Here is an 18,396-nt window from a genome sequence, read left to right as displayed (position 1 = left end):
GGAATTGGTTTATATTTCTTAGATAGCTTAGGTATCAATCGCTAGGTGGCTGTCTTCTTGCTTAATTGTATACATGGTTATGAGCACAATCTTTAACTGCCGTTGAACTAATCAGCTGAACTCAGTTACTAAAAAGCGCTGCAGCCGTATCGTAGCGGCGATTTATTCAGTCTATTCACATCGTTAAGGGTGCTCTAATCAGGTACGATTTCCCAACCATTATCCAGCTATGCAGGTAAGTTCGGTTTTTGATGCATGGTTCATCTATGCCCCTTCCCGTTCCTTGGGTAGATGACGAAAGCATTAAAGTCCAGGAAAAAAACAAGCAGCAATACAGATGTTCAATGCCTAGATGCTGAAACACCAGAATGAATTGTGAGAGAATGTCCACGAAGGATGTAGTGTGGTGGCTTTAGTTAGAATAAAAAAGAGTATGAACAAGATAGAGAAAGATAGCGAAGGGGCGAGCTAGCAAAGCCGAAGGCTGCACGGCGAGCGAACGAAAAGCGCCGGGAAGAGAGATAATGGAGGAGGCAATGTAGAAAAGATGCTGAGGGTATCTCGAACTAAACGGAACAAAAGGCACCAACAGAGCAATAACACCGGCTGGCCATATTTGATCTGGTCTGATCTTGCCCAGTATCATGGCAAACAGATGATAAGTCAAACTTGAACGTTTGAAGTCGACTGACTAGCAGGCCTCCCTTAACCCAGAATGCAATAGGATAGAACCTCACGACGCAATGCAATGCGAAAACCCGGCTTCAGATCCAAAACACCGCCAGATGGTGAAGAGAATGCTGGACTCCGGAGAAAGACGGGAGATGTCAAGAGCACAATGTCAGAATGAAGACAAAGGCATAGGTAATATCAGAGACGGATGAAATCTACCTTGCTTTCTTCCTCTCATTAGCCCACAACTGCCCGCGACAATTTGACTCGCCACAAAGACAGGGCACCGCATTCGGATCCAGCTTATCGACCCTCTCCATTCCGGGGTTATAGTCGAAGGTCAATTCTGTGCCGGGTTTGATTTCTCTTAATGCGAAGAACGCCAAATCATAAAGGTAGTCATCGCCGTGGGTACGGGAGACGGGAAACATACGGCAATTGGGGTTGCAGGAGTGGTTGATGAAGCGGGTGGCGGCACCGTAGTTGGCCCCGTCAACGACGTAACTGCTTTCGTCATCAACGAGGAAGTCGAGACTAAAGAGGTAGGAAGAGGCGTTACGCGCGTTGGCGATTTTTTCGCGCTGGTCGGCTTTGGAGGTTGTGATTACTTCACCAAGATATAGATCTATGAATTGGCCAGCGCGGATGGTATCAGGGGAACGGAGGCCTGTTTGCTTGGTTAGTTGGTTAGTCCTTTTATGGTCCCATTTTGCAATATGCAGGGTGCATACCGAAGCCACGCGCTCCAGTGTGGAAAATTTCCAGGCGGATAGTGCGTCCCAACTGGACGACGCGATTCCAGCATTTGTCCTCACACCCGCACAGATAATTGCATTCGAAAATCATGGATGTGCGCTTCATAAACTCAGGCCGAAGGACCATGAAGCGCGGATTGTCTGGGGCACGCTTGTATGCAATGATACGTTCTTCTGAGTCCTCTTCTTGTGCAAGACACTGGCATCTATCTGGTAGGCAGATAGTCTCGCAGCTACAGCCGGATTGGAATTCCTTGCTGATAGGTGCCACGCCCTCTCGGAGCTTGTACTCGTTGATGAACTCGAAGCCTGTGGTAGCTTCGGCGAGACGCTTCTCGTCCGCTTTGGCCACAGTCACTGCAGGACCTTTGATGGAGGCTAGTTTCTTCTGGAGGTTCTTGCAGAGCAGGTCTATCACGGGGCGTCTATTCTTCTCTGTTAGAAAGGGGCCTGGTGTGCCGATGATTAAAGGGACACCAGCGCGATCGGTTTTCCTAGCAGCCGGATATGCACCCCTCGTTGCACGCCTTTCATGAGCATCTGTTGGGTAATATTTCTCCAACATACCCGTAATCTCGGGAGTCTTGACTTCTGCATCTGGGACCCGCTCGGCAGAATCAATCTCTTTCTTTAGCTGTGCCGATGGAGATGGAATGACTACTCTCAGGGTCTCCGGCGCTGGGCTTGGGGCGTATTGGCCTGCGGCTGAGCGTGTGCCTGAACTTGAAGCTAGGGATGGAGCTGAGGCTGGGGTTGGGCGTGCCTGGCGCGCAGCACTAGTACCACGGCCGGCCTCAACTCTCTTGAATGGTCGGGACAGGCTATCATAGCCATTTGGGTTTCGAGAGGAAACACTGGTGGTTCCGGTCTGTGCCCTTTGAGGGTACGCAACTGCACTTGAGTATGAAGACTCTGAGCTGGACTCGGCGGAGTCTGCATCTGACTTTCTCTTGAAAGGAATTGTAGAGTTCTTGATGTGAGGAGAGAGAGAAAGAGTGCGGTGCGCAAGTGTCTGCCGCCCAAGACTTTTGATAAGAGGGTTAGGAATCTGAAAACGGTCAGCACTGACCCATCGCCCATAAAGCCTGATAAACCGATAAATCTGGCTATTGTAATATTCAAAAATAAAAGGAAGACGCGAAACAAATCCCAAGCTAAGTTAACGTGACTTACCCGGGGTTGCTCCTCTGGATCAGAGTCTATCGTAAGGTCAACCAGCATGTCAGTTGCCATAAGCTTGATAGTGGGACGCCAAAAATTAAATCAGGAGAGCCAAGTGCAAGAGAAATAGATGGGATCGGCGAATCGAAATCTGGAGATTACGAGCTTGGGATAACTAGACATCACAACAGAGCTGGGTTTCTGGTGTTTTTTGCCAGGACTCTTGTGGTTCAATTCATTGTTAACTAGACTGCATTGGGTTAGTGGATCTTCAGGTTTTAATCAAGCGTTGCTAAGTGGTTTACTACTACTATTCAATATGATTAATATCTAAGAAATTAAAGACTCATTTTCCTGATATTGATTAATTGATATGTAATATTGACGACTGACTTTAAACCTGTAAAAAAAGTTTAGAAAAAATCCTGGCAAATACCGTGGCAATTCAGAAGCCCCCAAGTCAAAGCAACAGTTTGCTTTAAATTGAATGAAGCGGGCTGATTGGGAGTTTGAACTACCTAGAAACCGCCCGTTATTTTACGAACATAAAGAGACTTGGAAAAATAAAAGAAATAGGCACCACTTTCCTAACTGAAACCCCTGATTGCTGAGTAATATTTATACCCTCTTATAGAGAAAATTTTCACGAATATAGTGCAGTAACTCTGAACTAGATACCTATCCTGGGCGTTGGGTAATCCTGTTTCGAAGTTTGAGTATGTTGCGTTGAAACAGATTTATGATATCCGTATGCTGACTAATAATTGACTAAGCAGAGCACCGCCTTCTTGTGGCCCATATAGTCAAACATCGTCGCAAATTCACCAGTCAATTTCTTGTGTAAAAATGGCTGGCGGTCTATAAGCTAAAAAGAAACACTGGAAGGCAATGAAATAACAAAATAAGCAGCTAGAGCCTACTAGGCGAAGGTAAATTGTACAAGACAGGTCACGGTCACATGATAAATGCTGAAGGATCAGGCGTGGCTGAGAAGACCGAAGAAATGATACTTCAGCTCAATAAGGATGCAGACTGACACTTGCCTAGTTACATTCAAGCCACTTGAAGCAAAGGGACCCAACTAAGATAGAGGACAATAAGAGAGAATAAAAAGTATCATGCTCACGTATAACAGTCGTGCCAACCGGCTTGTACATTAGATGAAAACGCCATGTCTGATGCACATGCCCCCATTGAGACATTAGAGTCGCAGAGCATCCAAAATCTTTTTCGCCATCTCTCGGTATTGCCACATACCTCCAGACACCTTCTTGAATTGGATACCGTGGAGCGAGAACAGCGGCACTTTGACGATGAGGATCTCGAATCGGAGGACTAGGTTCCCGCCTGTATCACTCTGCACTCGGGTGGTCGTCTCCCCAACGACACGCTCCCCACTCGTCACTGTGGTATCGCGAGTTTCAAGGTATTCGTCTGATACTTCAGAATTGGAAACGAAGCTGCGATCTGGCGCCCGGTGACGGCGGCGAGTTGTGGTTCGGGCGAGCTCCTCGCGGCCATCGTCATGGTTCAAAAGACCACCCAAGCTGATTCGGCGACGGTGATTGGAGACTTGACCCTGTCTCTCGGGGCTTGGAGGGCCATTATCAACAACCTTGTCCAACTCAATGCTGGGCGCATGACGGCAGCTGAAGCCGCCTTTGATTTCAACATAGTCAACAGCAAGCTGTTTCAGAACCCGGATGATATCGGCCCTAATAAAGGCAAGTGGCTTGCTGCTGGTGGTAGAAACACTAAATAGGCCTTTTAGATAGACTGGTTTGGACAGGTCCTCTTCATTCGCACTCTCTAATGCAGCCCCGGGTCCAGAAATTTCTCCATCCGTCTCTTCAGGGACATTGGCCTCTCTTGCAGCGTCCCGTCCAGCCCTACGGGCCTGTATGCTTTCACGCCGAGCGTGGCCAAGAGACATTGTCCGGCTAGCGTGCGTACGCGGTGCCATCTTCTGTTCGCGCCCAGCTGTTGAGTCCTTTGGCACGGCCGAGTATTCTGAGCCGCTGGTTTGCGGCGGCTGACTCCCAGATTCGCCCTCAGTTCGACGGGACCGCCGATGCCGGGGTTCCCCTGAGCTGACACTGATTGACCTCTCCAAGTACTTGTTGGATCGCGAGGCCGGCTCTACCGATCCAGGAGTCTTGAGGAGATCTTGATGTTGGGGCTGACTACCCGTTGACGGAATCGCTGTCGCTGACGGTTCTGTACGGCGGTTTTTCCGCATGCTGAACCCTCTTGAAAGTGGGGAAGCAGAATCGGCTGGCGGCTGAACATTGAGAGACGGCTGATGAGGGCTCGCCAGTCTTGACCGTTCGCGGTCACGGCTGCGGTCCTTCGTTTTTCGCGTGCTAAAGCGTCTCAAAAGACCCGCAGCAGTGCTTTCTTTCTTGGCTGGATTGTCTGGTTGAGATGCGGCGGGGCTGTGGGAGGCTTGCCCATGATTTGATGCAAGGCTGGCATTCTTCATGCCTTCTGTAATCTCATCATCACCATGGGTTCTCGCGCGCGGTCGTGATCGCCTTCCAGTATCCTTCTCTCCAGGCACATGATACTGGTTTGTATGAGCGGCTTCCGGAGGTGCAAGATCAGGTACTTGAAGCATATCCCCGGGGGCTTGGGCGATGCTGAGAGCCCCTGGGTTGGACTCGCTTCTTTCTCTGTCCAGCTTTTCCTTGACAAGATAGTATACAGACAACAAGGGACTGTATGCATTCAAAGGATCATTACCCAACTGAACAGCTTCTGCCGAAGGCGCTGAAAGAGTGTCCCTGCTAGCCGAGTTCCGCCGCTTGTAGAAATCAAACACGCCGCGCTTCTTATCGATGTGGGCCGGAACAGGTTGTTCACGGGCATTGAGTGCGATCGCATGCTGATATTCATCAGACTCTATGATTTTGGTGAGTTGTGCCGTAATGTATTCCGGCTTCCCAAATTCAAACCCAGTCATCCTCTCTATCACCTCTGGGTCCAAGGGAAGCTGTAGTGGTTCACGATGCGGAAGGTGGTTATCAGGCGGTCCGCTGAACCCCTTATTCATCCATGGGTGGTTCATGATTTCAGTCAAGCTTGCGCGCTGCTTGGGATCCGTTACCAGCATCCGCGAGATGATGTGGCGGCATTCTAGAAACACAAGCATTAGTGCCACTGTTAGTCGACGGGAGGAGCGAGAAATCACTAACCAGCAGTGAGCCCAGGGGGATATTCGAACACGCCCGATTTTATTTTTGCATGAAGCTTCGGCATGCTCTGGTCATCAAACGGAACCTTGCCGCACACTAGGACATAGAGCACAATTCCAAAACTCCAGACGTCAACTTCTGGCCCAGTATACTGCCTTGCCTGAAGTAGCTCAGGTGCTGCGAAGTAGAGACTGCCACAAAATGTCTTCAAGAGGCTTCTTGGAGAGAAGAGGTTGCTAAGGCCAAAATCAATGATCTTGATATCTCCGGTCTTGCTGATGAGAATATTCTCGATCTTCAAGTCGCGGTGCACAATGCTATTGCGATGGCAGTAGTCCAGTGCACTTGCGATTTGGCGTGCGAACTTTCTCGCCTGTTTCTCTTTCAACTTGCCGTGAGAGATTATGTAGTCCAGCATCTGACCACCATTGACCAGCTCAAAAAGCATATACCAATGGTAATTTGTCCGTACCACGTCTCGCATACCGCAGATGTAGGGGTGGTTCACAAGGCTGACAATGGCCGCCTCGCGAGCTGTGCGAACTTCCTTTGAGCGGTCCGCCCGCTCGGCCTCCCGCTGACTTCTGTGTTCCTCTGTCGACTGTCTAGGTACGATCTTGATAGCGACCTACCGCAAATTAAGTAACGTATATAAAGCACACTCTTCCAAGTAGAAGCTCACCTGCTCCCCAGTCTCCAAATGCTTGCCAACTTTGACTTTACCCATACTACCCGCTCCCAAAGTTTTGCCCAATGACCACTGGCCAGTCGGTGTTGCGATCATAGTGCGGCGCTTCGACTGGACGTTTGCTGCGTGTAGGTGGTGCCCTGGAGCAGCATGGGAGTGGCCAGCACCCCCATCTGCTGTAGCGGGTCCCGCGGAAGCCATGTCTATACTGTCACGCTGATGACTTCTAACCGAGAGATTTCTCTGGGGTTTATTCGACGGATCTGCACGATATGCAGTCGATGGGCGCTCCTGAGAACGTTCTCTCGACTTCTCCCGACGGGAAGAAGGTTGTTGGGTAGGACCTCTGGTAGACTCGAAGTCCCGTCGGGCTATGTTGTCGAATACGGCGTGGTTAGTAGGTGGCCGGCGGTCGTACGACTGCGACTTTGAATAGGAATGTCGGTGTTGGGAATGGCTTTGATGGACTGGAGCTGGTTGGGACGCTGTCGCGGGTCTCACAGCGACGCTTCGAGTCCGGTGAGGGAGGTCGGATGAAGCAGGTCCATAGGAGGTCGGCCGAGACGAGGTGGAGTGGCTGCGATGGACGGCAGAGGGAGCAGCGGTGGACATCACGGTGGTGAGTGGGGACGGTTTTATCGGAAAGAACGCGAGTCCAGCGACAACTCAAACCAAATCGTCCGAGTCGACACCGTCGCCGATAAACTCGAGACTTGGGGATGAAGCCCAACGGCGGACGAGGTTGAGATGGCCGGTCGGTCGGGGGAGCGAGTGGGGGAGACAGGTGCGTTGCTGACGAGAGCCTAAGCAAAGCGATCGTCGCGGGTCAAACCGTCCACAGAGATCCCATCTGCGGAGGGCGAATTCGCAGGAGATGACGAGGAAACAGAAATTGGGATAAGAATTAAGAAGAAGTGCTGGGTTGAGGTCGAAGAAGCGCGCATGCAGGAGTGTGTTGTGCACGCAGCAGCGAGACCAAAGATGGATGCGGCTGCGGAGGACGAGTTGGAGGAAAGAAAGCCAGGGGCCGAAAACATCCACGCCAGGTCAGTCTACGCTGCTATGGCCGTTTCTCGCGTTCTTGAGCTCGTATTAATCAAAACTTAATCTACGGAGTATGGCAGGGTATTCTATCCCTGACCCCAAATTCCTGCCCTATTCCCTGGTCCTTAAGAAGTCACTATCATAGCAGATGACATATGTCATGTCGGGGTCCAGCCACTCTGCCAACTTGCGCCTGATACCCAGTCCTGCTCGAAATCCTCGCCTGCTTTGGGCACGTACAAGCGTCACATTACTCAGTAGCCCTACAGTTTGTGACTGAAACCTTCCGTAGCATCACAAGAGGCTGGAAGTTCCAGTGGTGGATTCAGAGAGCTCTGCGATAATTGCCCGCTTGCTCCGTAACTACACAGATACGGAGCGATCTCTACTCAGCCTGCTGGTAGCTTCGTTATTTGTTGATTCGTCAAGCAAACAAGCAGTTTGTGCGACACTCTAGAAACATTTTCCAGATACGTGCCTAAAGCGAAGCACATTAGAGCAGCAAGCCAGGCACTTTACACTGGTAAGCCACAAGAGTGGCGGTGCATCTTCACTCAGCGGCCGGCGTCACATGTTCCGGCATCTTCAACCTCTTGGGCTTTTGCCATATAACGCCAGAGAAATGGCCAGCAAAAGAACTCGTGAAGCTTTCGAAGCCGACTTCCAGGCGCAGAATTCTCCCTATGTTTTCTACGGGACTCCTCTTCCTCCACTGGACGCAGGCGCCCGCGACGATGGATCATATGTGCCGGTTTGGAAGCAGGAGGTGACCGATGACCGGGGAAGGAAACGCCTACATGGCGCCTTCACCGGCGGATTCAGTGCCGGGTGAGCTCACGATTGATCGACTTCCTTGGACGGCTCACTAAAGTGGTCCTTAATCTCAGGTACTTCAACACTGTCGGGTCAAAGGAAGGCTGGACACCCGCGACATTTGTGTCCTCGCGTCAGAACCGGGCTAAAGATGCGCGAAAACAGCGTGCCGAGGATTTTATGGACGAGGAGGATATTCGTGAAGCGGAGGAGTCGCGGAACCTGCAGACGAACAATGAATTCTCGGGATTTGGGTCCACGGCCACTGACGCGTTGCGCCGTGGCGGGCTGATGGATGTCTTCAGAGCGTCCGGTGAAACTGTAGGCGTGAAGCTTTTGAAGAAGATGGGATGGAGGGAGGGTCAGGGTATTGGTCCGAAAGTGAGGCGGAAAGCCGACCTAGGGGATGGGAAAGCCGGACCCGGCGATGCCGAGAAGACATACCTATTCGCACCGGAGAACCCACCGATGGTTGCGTTTATACGGAAGAATGACTACAAGGGACTCGGTTTTGAAGGCGAAGCGCGTCTTGGTTCACGCCAGGGAGAAGGTGAAAAACCTGATGAAGATGATGATCCGTTCTTCGGACGGCGACTCAACGCCGGCAAACTTAATCGGTCAAAGGCCCAGAAACCCCGGCGAGGAGCTTTTGGCGTTGGCGTGCTCAATGATACCGGGTCTGATGACGAGGATCCCTACTCGCTGGGTCCCCAGATTTCGTACAATCGCACTATTGGCGGTGATAAGAAGAAGAGCAAAACGAAGCCTACGGATGATACGAGAGCCCTGCCCTCTGCCAACCCTCTTCTGAGCAACAAACCGGTCTTTATTCCAAGGAAAGCGTCCGGTGCCCAAGGCGCTGCAGGTTTCAAGAAATGCCATGACGGACGTCTTCCTTTGGACGGTTTCCGACTCGCAGACGGCATTTCGACCCTATCTTTGTCATCGGACAAGAAATATGCGCCGCCCGAGATCCCCAAGGATTGGAAGTCTAAAAAGAGGCCTATGAAGGAACGGGATGCCGCGAGCTACGTTTCTACCGCAGAGGCAGCGAGGGCATCTACTCTAGATCCTGTATCGCGGGCAGCGATATTAGGAGAGGATCAATTACCCGCAAAGTCAATCTTCGACTGGATGACACCAGAAGGCCGGGCAAAAATTGCGAAACTTACCGGGAAAACGGACCTGCCGCCGGCACTAGGCGAAAAGGCCCCAAAGGGCTACGAACTTTCAGAGTCACAGAGGCAGAAGGACATCTGGGATCTTGTTCCCAAGCTAGACAAGCAAGTAGCCGTTCAAGCTCTGACGCGTGCTGCTAGCGGTTGGATGCCATATTCTGAGGATGAATCCAAACGAACCCGCTACCGTACGTTCCTCGAAATCCAAGCTGGGCTTCGACATACCCTCCCGGATCGCGTACCCGGATCCACCACAAACGAATGGGTTACAGAGCTTGAGGAGTTTGCTCGAGCCGCAGAGGTATTCAAGCCCGTATCAGGCGTGATGGCGTCGCGGTTCACGTCCGCCTCTTCAGGTCCCAAGGGCGCTTCAGATGAAGCCAAGACGGATACGGACGCGCCATTACTCAGTAAACCCAGCGAAATGCCACAGGACCCAGTGATAGAAGCTGCAAAAATTGGCATGTTCGGCCCAATGACACGTACCGTCATCTCGTTCTACCCCACCCGTTTGCTGTGCAAACGATTTAACGTCAAACCCCCAAGCCATGTGCAGGTCGACCCGGGAGATCCCTCGAATGGACCTTCCTCTTCAGCAGCCCCAGGAAGTCGCTTCCAGTCCGCAGGATATCAAACGGACAACAGACCGCGAGAGCTGGTGTCGCAAGACGTCATGAATCAGCTTATGCTTGCGGCTGGTGGGGGCCCAGGCAGAGCTACGCTAGCCCCGTCCTCCCGTGGGGACTCTGCGATGCGCGCGGCCCCAAGCCCAAGCCCAACGGCGCCCGTTGTCATTGAAGCAGATCGCAATGAAGCGCTGGAGGGCGAACGGCCGGGTGAGGCAGTTTTCAAGGCCATTTTCGGCAGTGATGACGAAGACGAGGATCAAGACGACTGATTATATAGATTATAATCATATTGTTACTTTTACATTATAAATTGTACTACCACAGTACTAAAAAATAGCGTAAGAGAGTGCGCAATCAGACCGAACCCCGCAGAGAAAAGCTGCTCCTAGTCTGAGTCTAGAGTTTCGGGGGCCTCTCGAAGCTAAGCTTACGATTGCACCGCAGGTGGTCAGACGGTTGACCGAGATTGCGGGCCACGGAACTTTCTCTCTTCGCAACCTCGAACCTACTAGTAGCAGGTATATTTAGTTGATCCCGAGTCCACTTTTGTCAGGTTTCTACTTCTGAGAGACCCTTCTGTCATCGCTTACCGATCCTCGTTATTTCTTATAGTTTTATGCATCTTACCTATGTCTCTCGATTGCAGCTGATGGAGTCGAGGTCTTCTCTCCGCCAAAATGGTACCTCACCTCTCCCACCTCATTTCTGTAGTCTGGTACTGACAGCCGACCGCAACACCGCAGGGCTGCTGCTTCTCCGTGTCGCGTGAACCCCACGACTCCAACGGCCAAACACCCACAGAGGAGCATAGCTCCGCAATAGCACCGCCGTCCCACATTCCATCTTCATCCCACCAGAGCCGCCAGCGTCATCTTACGCACAATCCCTCCGCATCCTCCTCTCACCATGACCGCCAAAGACAGCAGCAACAGGCCGTACCCCTCCAGCAGCACATAAACGCACCCATCCGACCGCACATATGGCACTCCAAGAAGCGCCTATGGACTCGCGCCCTCCTTGACCGCGAGCGAACGGAGTTCTTCGAGACCCGCGTCACGGGGCGGCCGGAAGTCTGGGACGCACTGTCCGCGGCATTGCAGTTCATGCGCAGTGGAGACTACGAGACCGCGCAGAGCATCATTGATGCGGCGGGGGTGACAGTTCCGACTGGGGACCTTTGTCAGGGCGTTTATGATGAGCAGGGGGTTCTCTATCGGTTGCCGAGGTGTATTGTTAGTGATCCGGTGAATATTGTGGTTGGGGATGTGGGTTTGGGCGGGAGTGGGAGTGGAAGTGGAAGTGAATCTGAAGGGAGTGACGGCGGGGCTGATGATGATTTGGGGTTTGAGACAGATGAGAATGAGCATGGAGATAGGAAGGTGGGATATGTTCAGGACGGCGAGGGAGTTGAGTCGGGAGATGAGTTGATCAAGAATGGCGCTGGGGCGAGGGCGAGGGTTCTGGCAAGGTCTGCAGCTGGATACGCAGATGACGAGGCTAGTATAGAGAGAGAACGAGAACGTGAGCGGCGAAGGGATGAGAAAGGGAAGACAAGTGAGCGCGATCTCATCCGAGTAAAAGCACGACTGAGTGATCGAGACGGCGCGGACTTTATCGTCGCTTTAAGAAAGACGCAGAATGTCGGGTTTCTTGCGCGCAAGCTGCAGCAGGAGGTTGGGGTGAGTCCGTTCCTCTTGTATACTACGAATTCGCTTGCCCGTTGTAGCCAGAGATGATAGACAACTGACGGAAACATAACCAGATCCCTCGAACCCAGCGCATCCGAATCGCCTACCTAGGCAAAATCCTTAAAGAGCACAAAACGCTCTTCGACCAGGGCTGGCAACCGGGGCATGTTGTGAATGCGTTGGTTGTTGCGCGACGGTCCTCTTCCTCACAATGACAACTACATCCCATGTGGATATGGATGTGCAATGCTCGGTTCTCCGAGGTCCTTCCATGACATACGGAATCGTTCTCTTCTATGTACCTGGACGTACCTCGACTTGAATAACTACCGGTGTAGTTACCATATTTTCCCTGCATTTCACCGCCAGCACGCCAAACGACGCAACGCTTCACGAGCCATGATATCAGTTACCCTCATTTGATTTTCAGGCTGTCGGTGTTCTTTTTACCACTTTTCCCTCGCCCAGTTCGACCCTTCTACCATCTATTTCTACTTTGTTGTATATACCCCTCGTCTGCTGTTCTACTCCATTTGTTTGCTTTTTAGTTACTCTACCCAGCATAACACATCACCTCTGCTATCCAATTTCCGCAGCACATTAAAACAAATTCAGAGCTCTATTCCGTTCTTCCTAGCAAGCAGCAATCAAATACATCAAGAGTCAAATCCGAAATCGACTGTATTCAAAGCACCCCCGCGAGATTACATAAAACCTAATAGGCACCGTTCATAACAGATATTATATCCATCCACTCCACCTCCCAAGAACCTAATATAACCGCCCATTCTCTGCCTCCTTACCTCTCGGCGTCTCTCCAGACCTCCTCTTAAAGACCCGACACACAACCTGCGCACCCTGCTTAATACTCCTAATAAGACTTGTTGGATTCCAGTGTCGCACCCGGAAAATATAGTACAGCGCCACGGTGCCGAAGATGTTGAAGCAAATGTACGCCCATCCGATGCCCCAATTGCGCCATCGTTCTCTGTAATCTAATTGTTGATGTTAGTATATAATCGGGAATATGGTGCAGGGGTTGGTGAATGATGGTTTGTATGAGTGGCATACAAATATTTGAAGCAGCAAGGTACTGATCCGCATTCGTTAGGCCACAGTATTGGCAATTTGCCGTGGCATCGGGGTTATATAACCGTCCCGGCGCGATAGAGAGATATTCAGTTAAGTACTCCCCACAACTCATCCCATTCGGCGGGCTGAAGACATTCAACTCTTCAATCGCGCACTCAATCGCGCGTCCATGTAAGCCGGTCGCCGTCAGCCCCGCAATTAGATACGTCAACGGCGAGACGCGATACATGAATATCCAAAAACCAGGGAGGGCAGAAGGGGCCTGCATGACGCCGTTGAAGACAAGCGTCATCATGAACATGAGGGTTGCGATGGTTCCGCCTGTTTCAGCGTCCGGCAGGGAAGAAATGATTAATGTGGCAAATGTTGATGTGAAGATGAAGAATTGGATCACGAAGAGTAGCATGAGGCCTTGTCGGTGCGGGGGCTGCGAGGCCCCGTACACGGGAAAGTAATAGCTAGCCCAAGAGACGATGGCGGCTAGAATCTGCCAGGGGATTTCGACGAGGACGTTGGCAATTATGAAAGCGGCCCAGGAGTAAGCCTTTGAGGGGCGCTCGCGGACTTCGTAGAGGGAGCGTTGGATGACGAATTTAGGCATGATTCTGGCTTTGGTTAATAGGAGTTGGATGGGAGCGTTGGGTGGAAAGGTACTTACTGTTGGACTAGGGTGGAGAAAATGGATGTGAGCATGAATGCGCTGAACAGGACATCTTGAAACCCTTGTTGTGAGCTATCTGGTTTGAAAAAGGTGAAGCCGATGAAGAGACCAGAGGCGATTGCTAGGATTAGCTTTGCCCAGATGTAGACGGGTTCGCGCCAGTACTGCTGAAATACACGACTGGTTACCTGCCACAGTTGGCTAGTGAAAGGCATGGCGTATTCTCGATGCGTGTTTTTGTCTTCCGCTGATGATGCAGAAGCCCTGTCTTTATGGATTCTGTCGATTTCCTGCAGGACTTCTCGAGCTTCTGTGCTTTCTTTCCAAATCAATGGCCAGTCCAAGTCTGATTTTCCAGATGCACCGGCCCCAATAACTTCGAGTATATACTCTGCAGGCTGCTGAAATCAGTACTTGTAACAATTATTGCAAAGAGGACCAACATTCTCAGATGAACCACACGCTCTTGCTCCATTCGCTTCAAAGTAATTGAGTAAAGTACGGGAGTCCTCGCCAATGTCCCCAAAATAGACCGTTCGACCCCCCTTTGCCAGAAATAATAGACGATCAAACTGTTGGAACAGCAAGGCGCTAGGCTGATGAATTGTAGATAGGACTGCCTGACCGCGATCCGCAAGCTTGCGTAAGAACGAACAAATAGACCAGGAGCTCTGCGAATCCAAACCACTAGTAGGCTCATCAAGGAAGATAAGCAGTGCAGGCTTAGCAGCAAGTTCAACGCCAATTGTCAACAGCTTACGCTGTTCAACGTTCAGGCCTTCGCCAGGGGTGCCGACAATTGCGTCCGCGAAATCCTGCATATTAAGCATGTCAATAACCTCTTCAACATACGTATACTTCTCAGCCTTGGGAACTGTCTCTGGCTGGCGGAGCACTGCGCTGAATTGTAGTGCCTCTCGCACAGTAGTGGTTGGAAGGTGCAGGTCTTGTTGTTGAACATAACCTGTTTTCCTCTGGAAGCTGGTATCCAGTGGTCTACCGTCAACAAACATATCCCCTGTCACGACGCCAATAGAGACACGCTTCGCGAGTACGTCTAGGAGGGTAGTTTTACCGGCTCCTGACACGCCCATCAAGGCTGTCAGAGTTCCCGGCTTGACCCAGCCATTAACATTGTCCAGCAGGCGGCGCTGGCCGCCTTTGACAGGAATATCATAACACACGTTTCGCCAGGTGAAAATGCTGTGCTGTTCTGGAATTGCAGACGTATTTGGCGCTACTTCAGTAGGCTTCTCAGCTAGAGCGATATTTTCAGGCAAAGAGTCTCCTTGGGACTTGTCAAGATTGCGCATCTGCGGCGGTACGTGACGGCGTCGGAAGACGAGGAACTCAGCTTTCGAAGACGTTGCCGAGTTCAGCTCCGTAGCCACCAGGTATACGACGGTGAAGAAGATCCAGAATGCTATCAAGATACCGAGGTTCCTCCACTCATGTTCATATGTGTACCGATACTGCGAGTAGATGTATTCATCTCCTGAAACGGTTCGCTCTCCTGCCACACTACCTCGAACAGCACAGACGAAGGAATCCCCGCTCAAGTTTGGATATGCAGGCACAAATTGCGAGCATTCGAACTGTCGTCCATGGAACTCGTTTGCTATCATAGCCTCGAATGTGTAATAAACCGGATTAATCCATCTGATCCAGCTAAACCACGGGATATCAGACATCTGCGGCGTAGGAATCACGAAGCCAGTGTAGATCACAATAGCCAATACCATTACTCCGGCCATGGACATTGCTTGAGACAAAGTCTTCGTCGATGCTGCCAACGTGCGGAAAATGGCTGACATTGCGAGTGTGCTGAGAAATGTGAAGAGGAAGAAGATGAAGAACTGTGAAGGTTCATAGCGCTGTGCCTATTAGCTTTGCTCTTATTAAAATTTTGCAGGAACCTACCAATCCAGCCAAAAAGTAATAAATAACGTTGAAGACGACGGCAGCCACGAATTTGACAGGAATATCCGACACGATTCCACCGAACGCCTCGGCGAAAGGATGAACAAAAGCATACGAGGCTTGCTTCCCGATGATTGGCCGCTGATCGTAAAGTGAATTGATCTCCGTGATACTGATCAATGCATTCATGCTAGGCAAAGTTAGACATGGTCTCCTTTCCATAGGGTGAGCACGTACAGAACAGCGAAGAATAGAGAGGCCCCTTTGCTTTGAAACCCGGCTGAAGCGTTAGGGGTCCTAATACAGTCAGAGTGTGTTGCCTATGTAGTCGACAGATATTACCCATAGTATATAGAGCCAATAATGAGAGACATCACGATTCGCCCAATAACAGTTGTCAGCGTAGACGGTTTATCGTTCCATATCCTGAGAATGTTAGCGCATGTAAATTGACCGATAAACGAGAAATACCTCTGATATGCTCGAATAGTGCAAAGCTTGACCTGCATAGGTATCGATATGACATATGGACTTTTTGGGCGAACATGCTTCGCCTGTATATACCGCTTCGCCTGGCCAAAGGTTTGCTCAACCTCCCCTCCCACGGGGAACTGCTCCAAATGGTCGGCAATTTCTCGCTGGAGCTCAGCGAAGTAGGGGCTTTTTTTCCAGTACTTCTCAAATTCTTCAGGCGTTCGCGGTACCCGCTTCTCCATGCCCTCTCGTGCTTTGCGTTCCTGGGGGTTTGTTACCGAAGTCAAAAAATCACCCGTCGTCTGGCGTGGTGGACAATAGTAACCCATTTCAACAAAATACTCCCTTGCTTTATCGCAAGGTCCAAAGTAGATCTCACGCCCTTCGTATAAGACGACGGCCTTATCGAAGATATCGTAGATCGCTTGCGAGGCTTGATAAATTGCCACGGCATGGCAACTGCCTCCCACGTTCGCGGCGATTCGCAAGGCTAGCACAGTATAGGTGAGCTTCAACTGAGTCCAGAAAAGGTATGCGGTCTTCATATGAGCCTTACACTTGACGAATTCTAGGGCACTCGCAGAGTCCAATCCTCTAGTGCTATTGTCCCAAGCCGCGATAGGTGCTCTTGACACTAAGTTTCGAGTGTTATGCCCGACAATAGTGGTTGGGTGATGAGGACTTACAGGCCATTTCAGCAAGACTATCAGTTAATTAGTGTTTATTCTATCATTGTTGAAGAGCACCAACCTGACTCGTTTCCTCTCGCCGCCTGAGACACCCCGTATGTAGTCATCGCCAACTGTCCGACTATCAGAAACATGAAGGCATACGCTTGCACGGACAAATTACCCTTGGTATTATATGTATGTGAGAGACCGAATATTGCCATGGCAACTTGAGTAACATATTTCGCAAATTGCTGCCGACTGGCGCCACGAAGTCGATGCTCTGGAGTCCTTGCTGCGGCGGCGAACTCTAGGGTTTGCCCCACTGTGAGGTGGGCAAAATGCTTGTCAACCTCCTGGTTATATACAACCTCTCCCTTGTATTCTTTATGCATTGTCTTCATCGGTATCCCTCCATACTGGATATGCGACCCTTCGCCTAGTTTCAGACCATTGAGTTCGCCACATAGTGACTTCAAGAAGGTCGAACAGCCACTACCCGGTCGTCCTAGGACAATCAAGAGTTCACCGCTATTGATCAGACCGTTGAAATCGTGCAGAATGTGTCTTTCAGGAGCTCGCATGAAAAGGAGCTCGTGGAGGCGCAATGGCGCAGTCAACAGAGAGACCACGGTATCCTGGTACTGCATAGCCGATCCTGAACCGAATACATTAAGATTCTGAAAAGTGATCCCGGTCGACGGAGGTCGAGGGGCACCTTCCTCATCCATGAGTTTCATCATCTTACGGGCCCACTTGTAGTGACTGAACTGATCGCTTGTGGGATCAAATGCCGGATCCTCAAGGGTCATCTCGTCGACGGTGTCCATTCGTTCAACGCCCTTCCTGGTGGCAGTGGATGCCGCTGTAGAGGTCCGCCTGGCAAAGTTCGAGGCAATACGAGTCAACTCCGCCCTGCCTCCGGGGTTGATTTCGTCAAAGAATGTGGTGTCATCTTGATCTATCCTCGAATTCTGTCGGCTGCGGGTCTGGTACTGCACTTCCTGTATCTCCTCGCTCTCGTCCTGGTCTGGGCAGGAGCTGCTGCTGAGTCTCTTGCTTTGAGCCATTGCGGTAACAGATTCGACAGCAGCCTGCTAGAAAGTGCAATGGATGGGAAGAAAAGAACGAATCGTTGGACTCTTAAGCTAAGCTGCGAGTGAAGCATATAATCCTAAGAGCAAGCAAGGGCGGGACTGGTTAACTTTGGATGGCTGATTATCATCTGTTAGGAGAATGGTTTATTTAGAATCAATAATGCGAGAGCTGTGACACCGGGCTACTGACAGCTAATCCGGGGGAAGCTCCGTGAACCGTGGAAGTCCCGTTAGATCTCAGGTCAGCTATTTGCCGATAGCACATTGTGATGTCACCTCAGAATAACAACAAATAGAAAGAAGTACACATGCCGGGTGGCTGAGGCGGCATAGTGTGGGCTGCGAGAGAGGGGCCAGGATGCAGAGCCGATGGCATATCCGGATGCGGTTCAGAGCATAATCCACTACTCGGTTGTGTTCACTGTCACGCCCTTGACGCACCATGGTCAATTTACAGCCCCAGACTCGAGAGTCCAGCCTCATCACTCCGTTCATGTACAGGAAAAGGATTCCGGATTGGAATGCAATTCAGGATGAATCTCGAGGTACACATCACCAAAGAGCTTTCATCTTGCTGGCAATTCCTACCGCTGATTAGATCCAATATGAACTAGTGCTCTGGAGGAAGATGACGGTGTTACGCAGGCGGCCTCAAATAATGG

The 18,396-nt window shown here is 50.9% G+C and overlaps 7 protein-coding genes across 7 annotated transcripts; 2 read left to right on the top strand and 5 right to left on the bottom strand.

Annotated features, from left to right (window-relative positions):
• Window positions 1–144: 144 nt before the first annotated feature.
• On the bottom strand, window positions 145–909 carry BDW70DRAFT_125661 (uncharacterized protein). Its single transcript, XM_073734921.1, has 2 exons — window positions 892–909; window positions 145–800 (listed from the first exon to the last, which is right to left on the bottom strand). The coding sequence occupies exon 2, from the start codon at window positions 644–646 to the stop codon at window positions 413–415; it is 234 nt and encodes a 77-aa protein (XP_073601059.1). The 5' UTR covers window positions 647–800; window positions 892–909; the 3' UTR covers window positions 145–412.
• On the bottom strand, window positions 145–2,744 carry clrD (histone-lysine N-methyltransferase Clr4). The gene is made up of 3 exons (XM_073734920.1): window positions 2,601–2,744; window positions 1,404–2,475; window positions 145–1,339 (listed from the first exon to the last, which is right to left on the bottom strand). Exons 1-3 carry the CDS (start codon window positions 2,658–2,660, stop codon window positions 888–890), a joined length of 1,584 nt encoding a protein of 527 aa, XP_073601058.1. The 5' UTR covers window positions 2,661–2,744; the 3' UTR covers window positions 145–887.
• A 536-nt stretch (window positions 2,745–3,280) lies between these two features.
• kin1 (putative serine/threonine protein kinase Kin1) lies at window positions 3,281–7,177 on the bottom strand. The gene is made up of 3 exons (XM_073743463.1): window positions 6,465–7,177; window positions 5,783–6,410; window positions 3,281–5,723 (listed from the first exon to the last, which is right to left on the bottom strand). Exons 1-3 carry the CDS (start codon window positions 7,080–7,082, stop codon window positions 3,790–3,792), a joined length of 3,180 nt encoding a protein of 1,059 aa, XP_073601057.1. The 5' UTR covers window positions 7,083–7,177; the 3' UTR covers window positions 3,281–3,789.
• Window positions 7,088–7,539, bottom strand: BDW70DRAFT_1874 (uncharacterized protein). Its single transcript, XM_073743466.1, has one exon. It carries the CDS (start codon window positions 7,505–7,507, stop codon window positions 7,274–7,276), a length of 234 nt encoding a protein of 77 aa, XP_073601056.1. The 5' UTR covers window positions 7,508–7,539; the 3' UTR covers window positions 7,088–7,273.
• A 552-nt stretch (window positions 7,540–8,091) lies between these two features.
• On the top strand, window positions 8,092–10,465 carry BDW70DRAFT_125652 (putative G-patch domain protein). The gene is made up of 2 exons (XM_073734919.1): window positions 8,092–8,342; window positions 8,402–10,465. Exons 1-2 carry the CDS (start codon window positions 8,137–8,139, stop codon window positions 10,401–10,403), a joined length of 2,208 nt encoding a protein of 735 aa, XP_073601055.1. The 5' UTR covers window positions 8,092–8,136; the 3' UTR covers window positions 10,404–10,465.
• Window positions 10,466–10,637: 172 nt separating this feature from the next.
• Window positions 10,638–12,475, top strand: BDW70DRAFT_125650 (ubiquitin domain-containing protein). Its single transcript, XM_073734918.1, has 3 exons — window positions 10,638–10,814; window positions 10,878–11,813; window positions 11,897–12,475. Exons 1-3 carry the CDS (start codon window positions 10,812–10,814, stop codon window positions 12,035–12,037), a joined length of 1,080 nt encoding a protein of 359 aa, XP_073601054.1. The 5' UTR covers window positions 10,638–10,811; the 3' UTR covers window positions 12,038–12,475.
• Window positions 12,476–12,576: 101 nt separating this feature from the next.
• On the bottom strand, window positions 12,577–17,707 carry BDW70DRAFT_165511 (ABC-2 type transporter-domain-containing protein; the record flags this gene model as incomplete). The annotated part of the gene is made up of 10 exons (XM_073741767.1): window positions 12,577–12,817; window positions 12,894–13,519; window positions 13,573–13,973; window positions 14,019–15,449; window positions 15,496–15,685; window positions 15,733–15,792; window positions 15,838–15,921; window positions 15,967–16,459; window positions 16,526–16,603; window positions 16,822–17,707. 10 exons carry the CDS (start codon window positions 17,705–17,707, stop codon window positions 12,594–12,596), a joined length of 4,473 nt encoding a protein of 1,490 aa, XP_073601053.1. The 3' UTR covers window positions 12,577–12,593.
• Between the last annotated feature and the right edge of the window lie 689 nt (window positions 17,708–18,396).

Source organism: Aspergillus foveolatus (assembly GCF_047715535.1).
Source record: "Aspergillus foveolatus strain CBS 279.81 unplaced genomic scaffold BDW70scaffold_1, whole genome shotgun sequence".
Classification (NCBI taxonomy): Eukaryota; Fungi; Ascomycota; class Eurotiomycetes; order Eurotiales; family Aspergillaceae; genus Aspergillus; species Aspergillus foveolatus.
The sequence above is the reverse complement of the archived record's forward strand: the minus strand, read 5'-3'. Positions and strand labels throughout refer to the sequence as shown.

Coding starts and splice junctions, on each gene's coding strand:
- BDW70DRAFT_125661 (XM_073734921.1), bottom strand. CDS start 646: ATGATACTGGGCAAGATCAGACCAGATCAAATATGGCCAGCCGGTGTT.
- clrD (XM_073734920.1), bottom strand. CDS start 2,660: ATGGCAACTGACATGCTGGTTGACCTTACGATAGACTCTGATCCAGAG. Junction 2,476..2,600: donor ATCCAGAGGAGCAACCCCGG/GTAAGTCACGTT, acceptor GACCGTTTTCAG/ATTCCTAACCCTCTTATCAA. Junction 1,340..1,403: donor CACTGGAGCGCGTGGCTTCG/GTATGCACCCTG, acceptor CCAAGCAAACAG/GCCTCCGTTCCCCTGATACC.
- kin1 (XM_073743463.1), bottom strand. CDS start 7,082: ATGTCCACCGCTGCTCCCTCTGCCGTCCATCGCAGCCACTCCACCTCG. Junction 6,411..6,464: donor ATTTGGAGACTGGGGAGCAG/GTGAGCTTCTAC, acceptor AATTTGCGGTAG/GTCGCTATCAAGATCGTACC. Junction 5,724..5,782: donor TCCCCCTGGGCTCACTGCTG/GTTAGTGATTTC, acceptor TTGTGTTTCTAG/AATGCCGCCACATCATCTCG.
- BDW70DRAFT_1874 (XM_073743466.1), bottom strand. CDS start 7,507: ATGTTTTCGGCCCCTGGCTTTCTTTCCTCCAACTCGTCCTCCGCAGCC.
- BDW70DRAFT_125652 (XM_073734919.1), top strand. CDS start 8,137: ATGGCCAGCAAAAGAACTCGTGAAGCTTTCGAAGCCGACTTCCAGGCG. Junction 8,343..8,401: donor ACCGGCGGATTCAGTGCCGG/GTGAGCTCACGA, acceptor CCTTAATCTCAG/GTACTTCAACACTGTCGGGT.
- BDW70DRAFT_125650 (XM_073734918.1), top strand. Junction 11,814..11,896: donor AGCTGCAGCAGGAGGTTGGG/GTGAGTCCGTTC, acceptor AAACATAACCAG/ATCCCTCGAACCCAGCGCAT.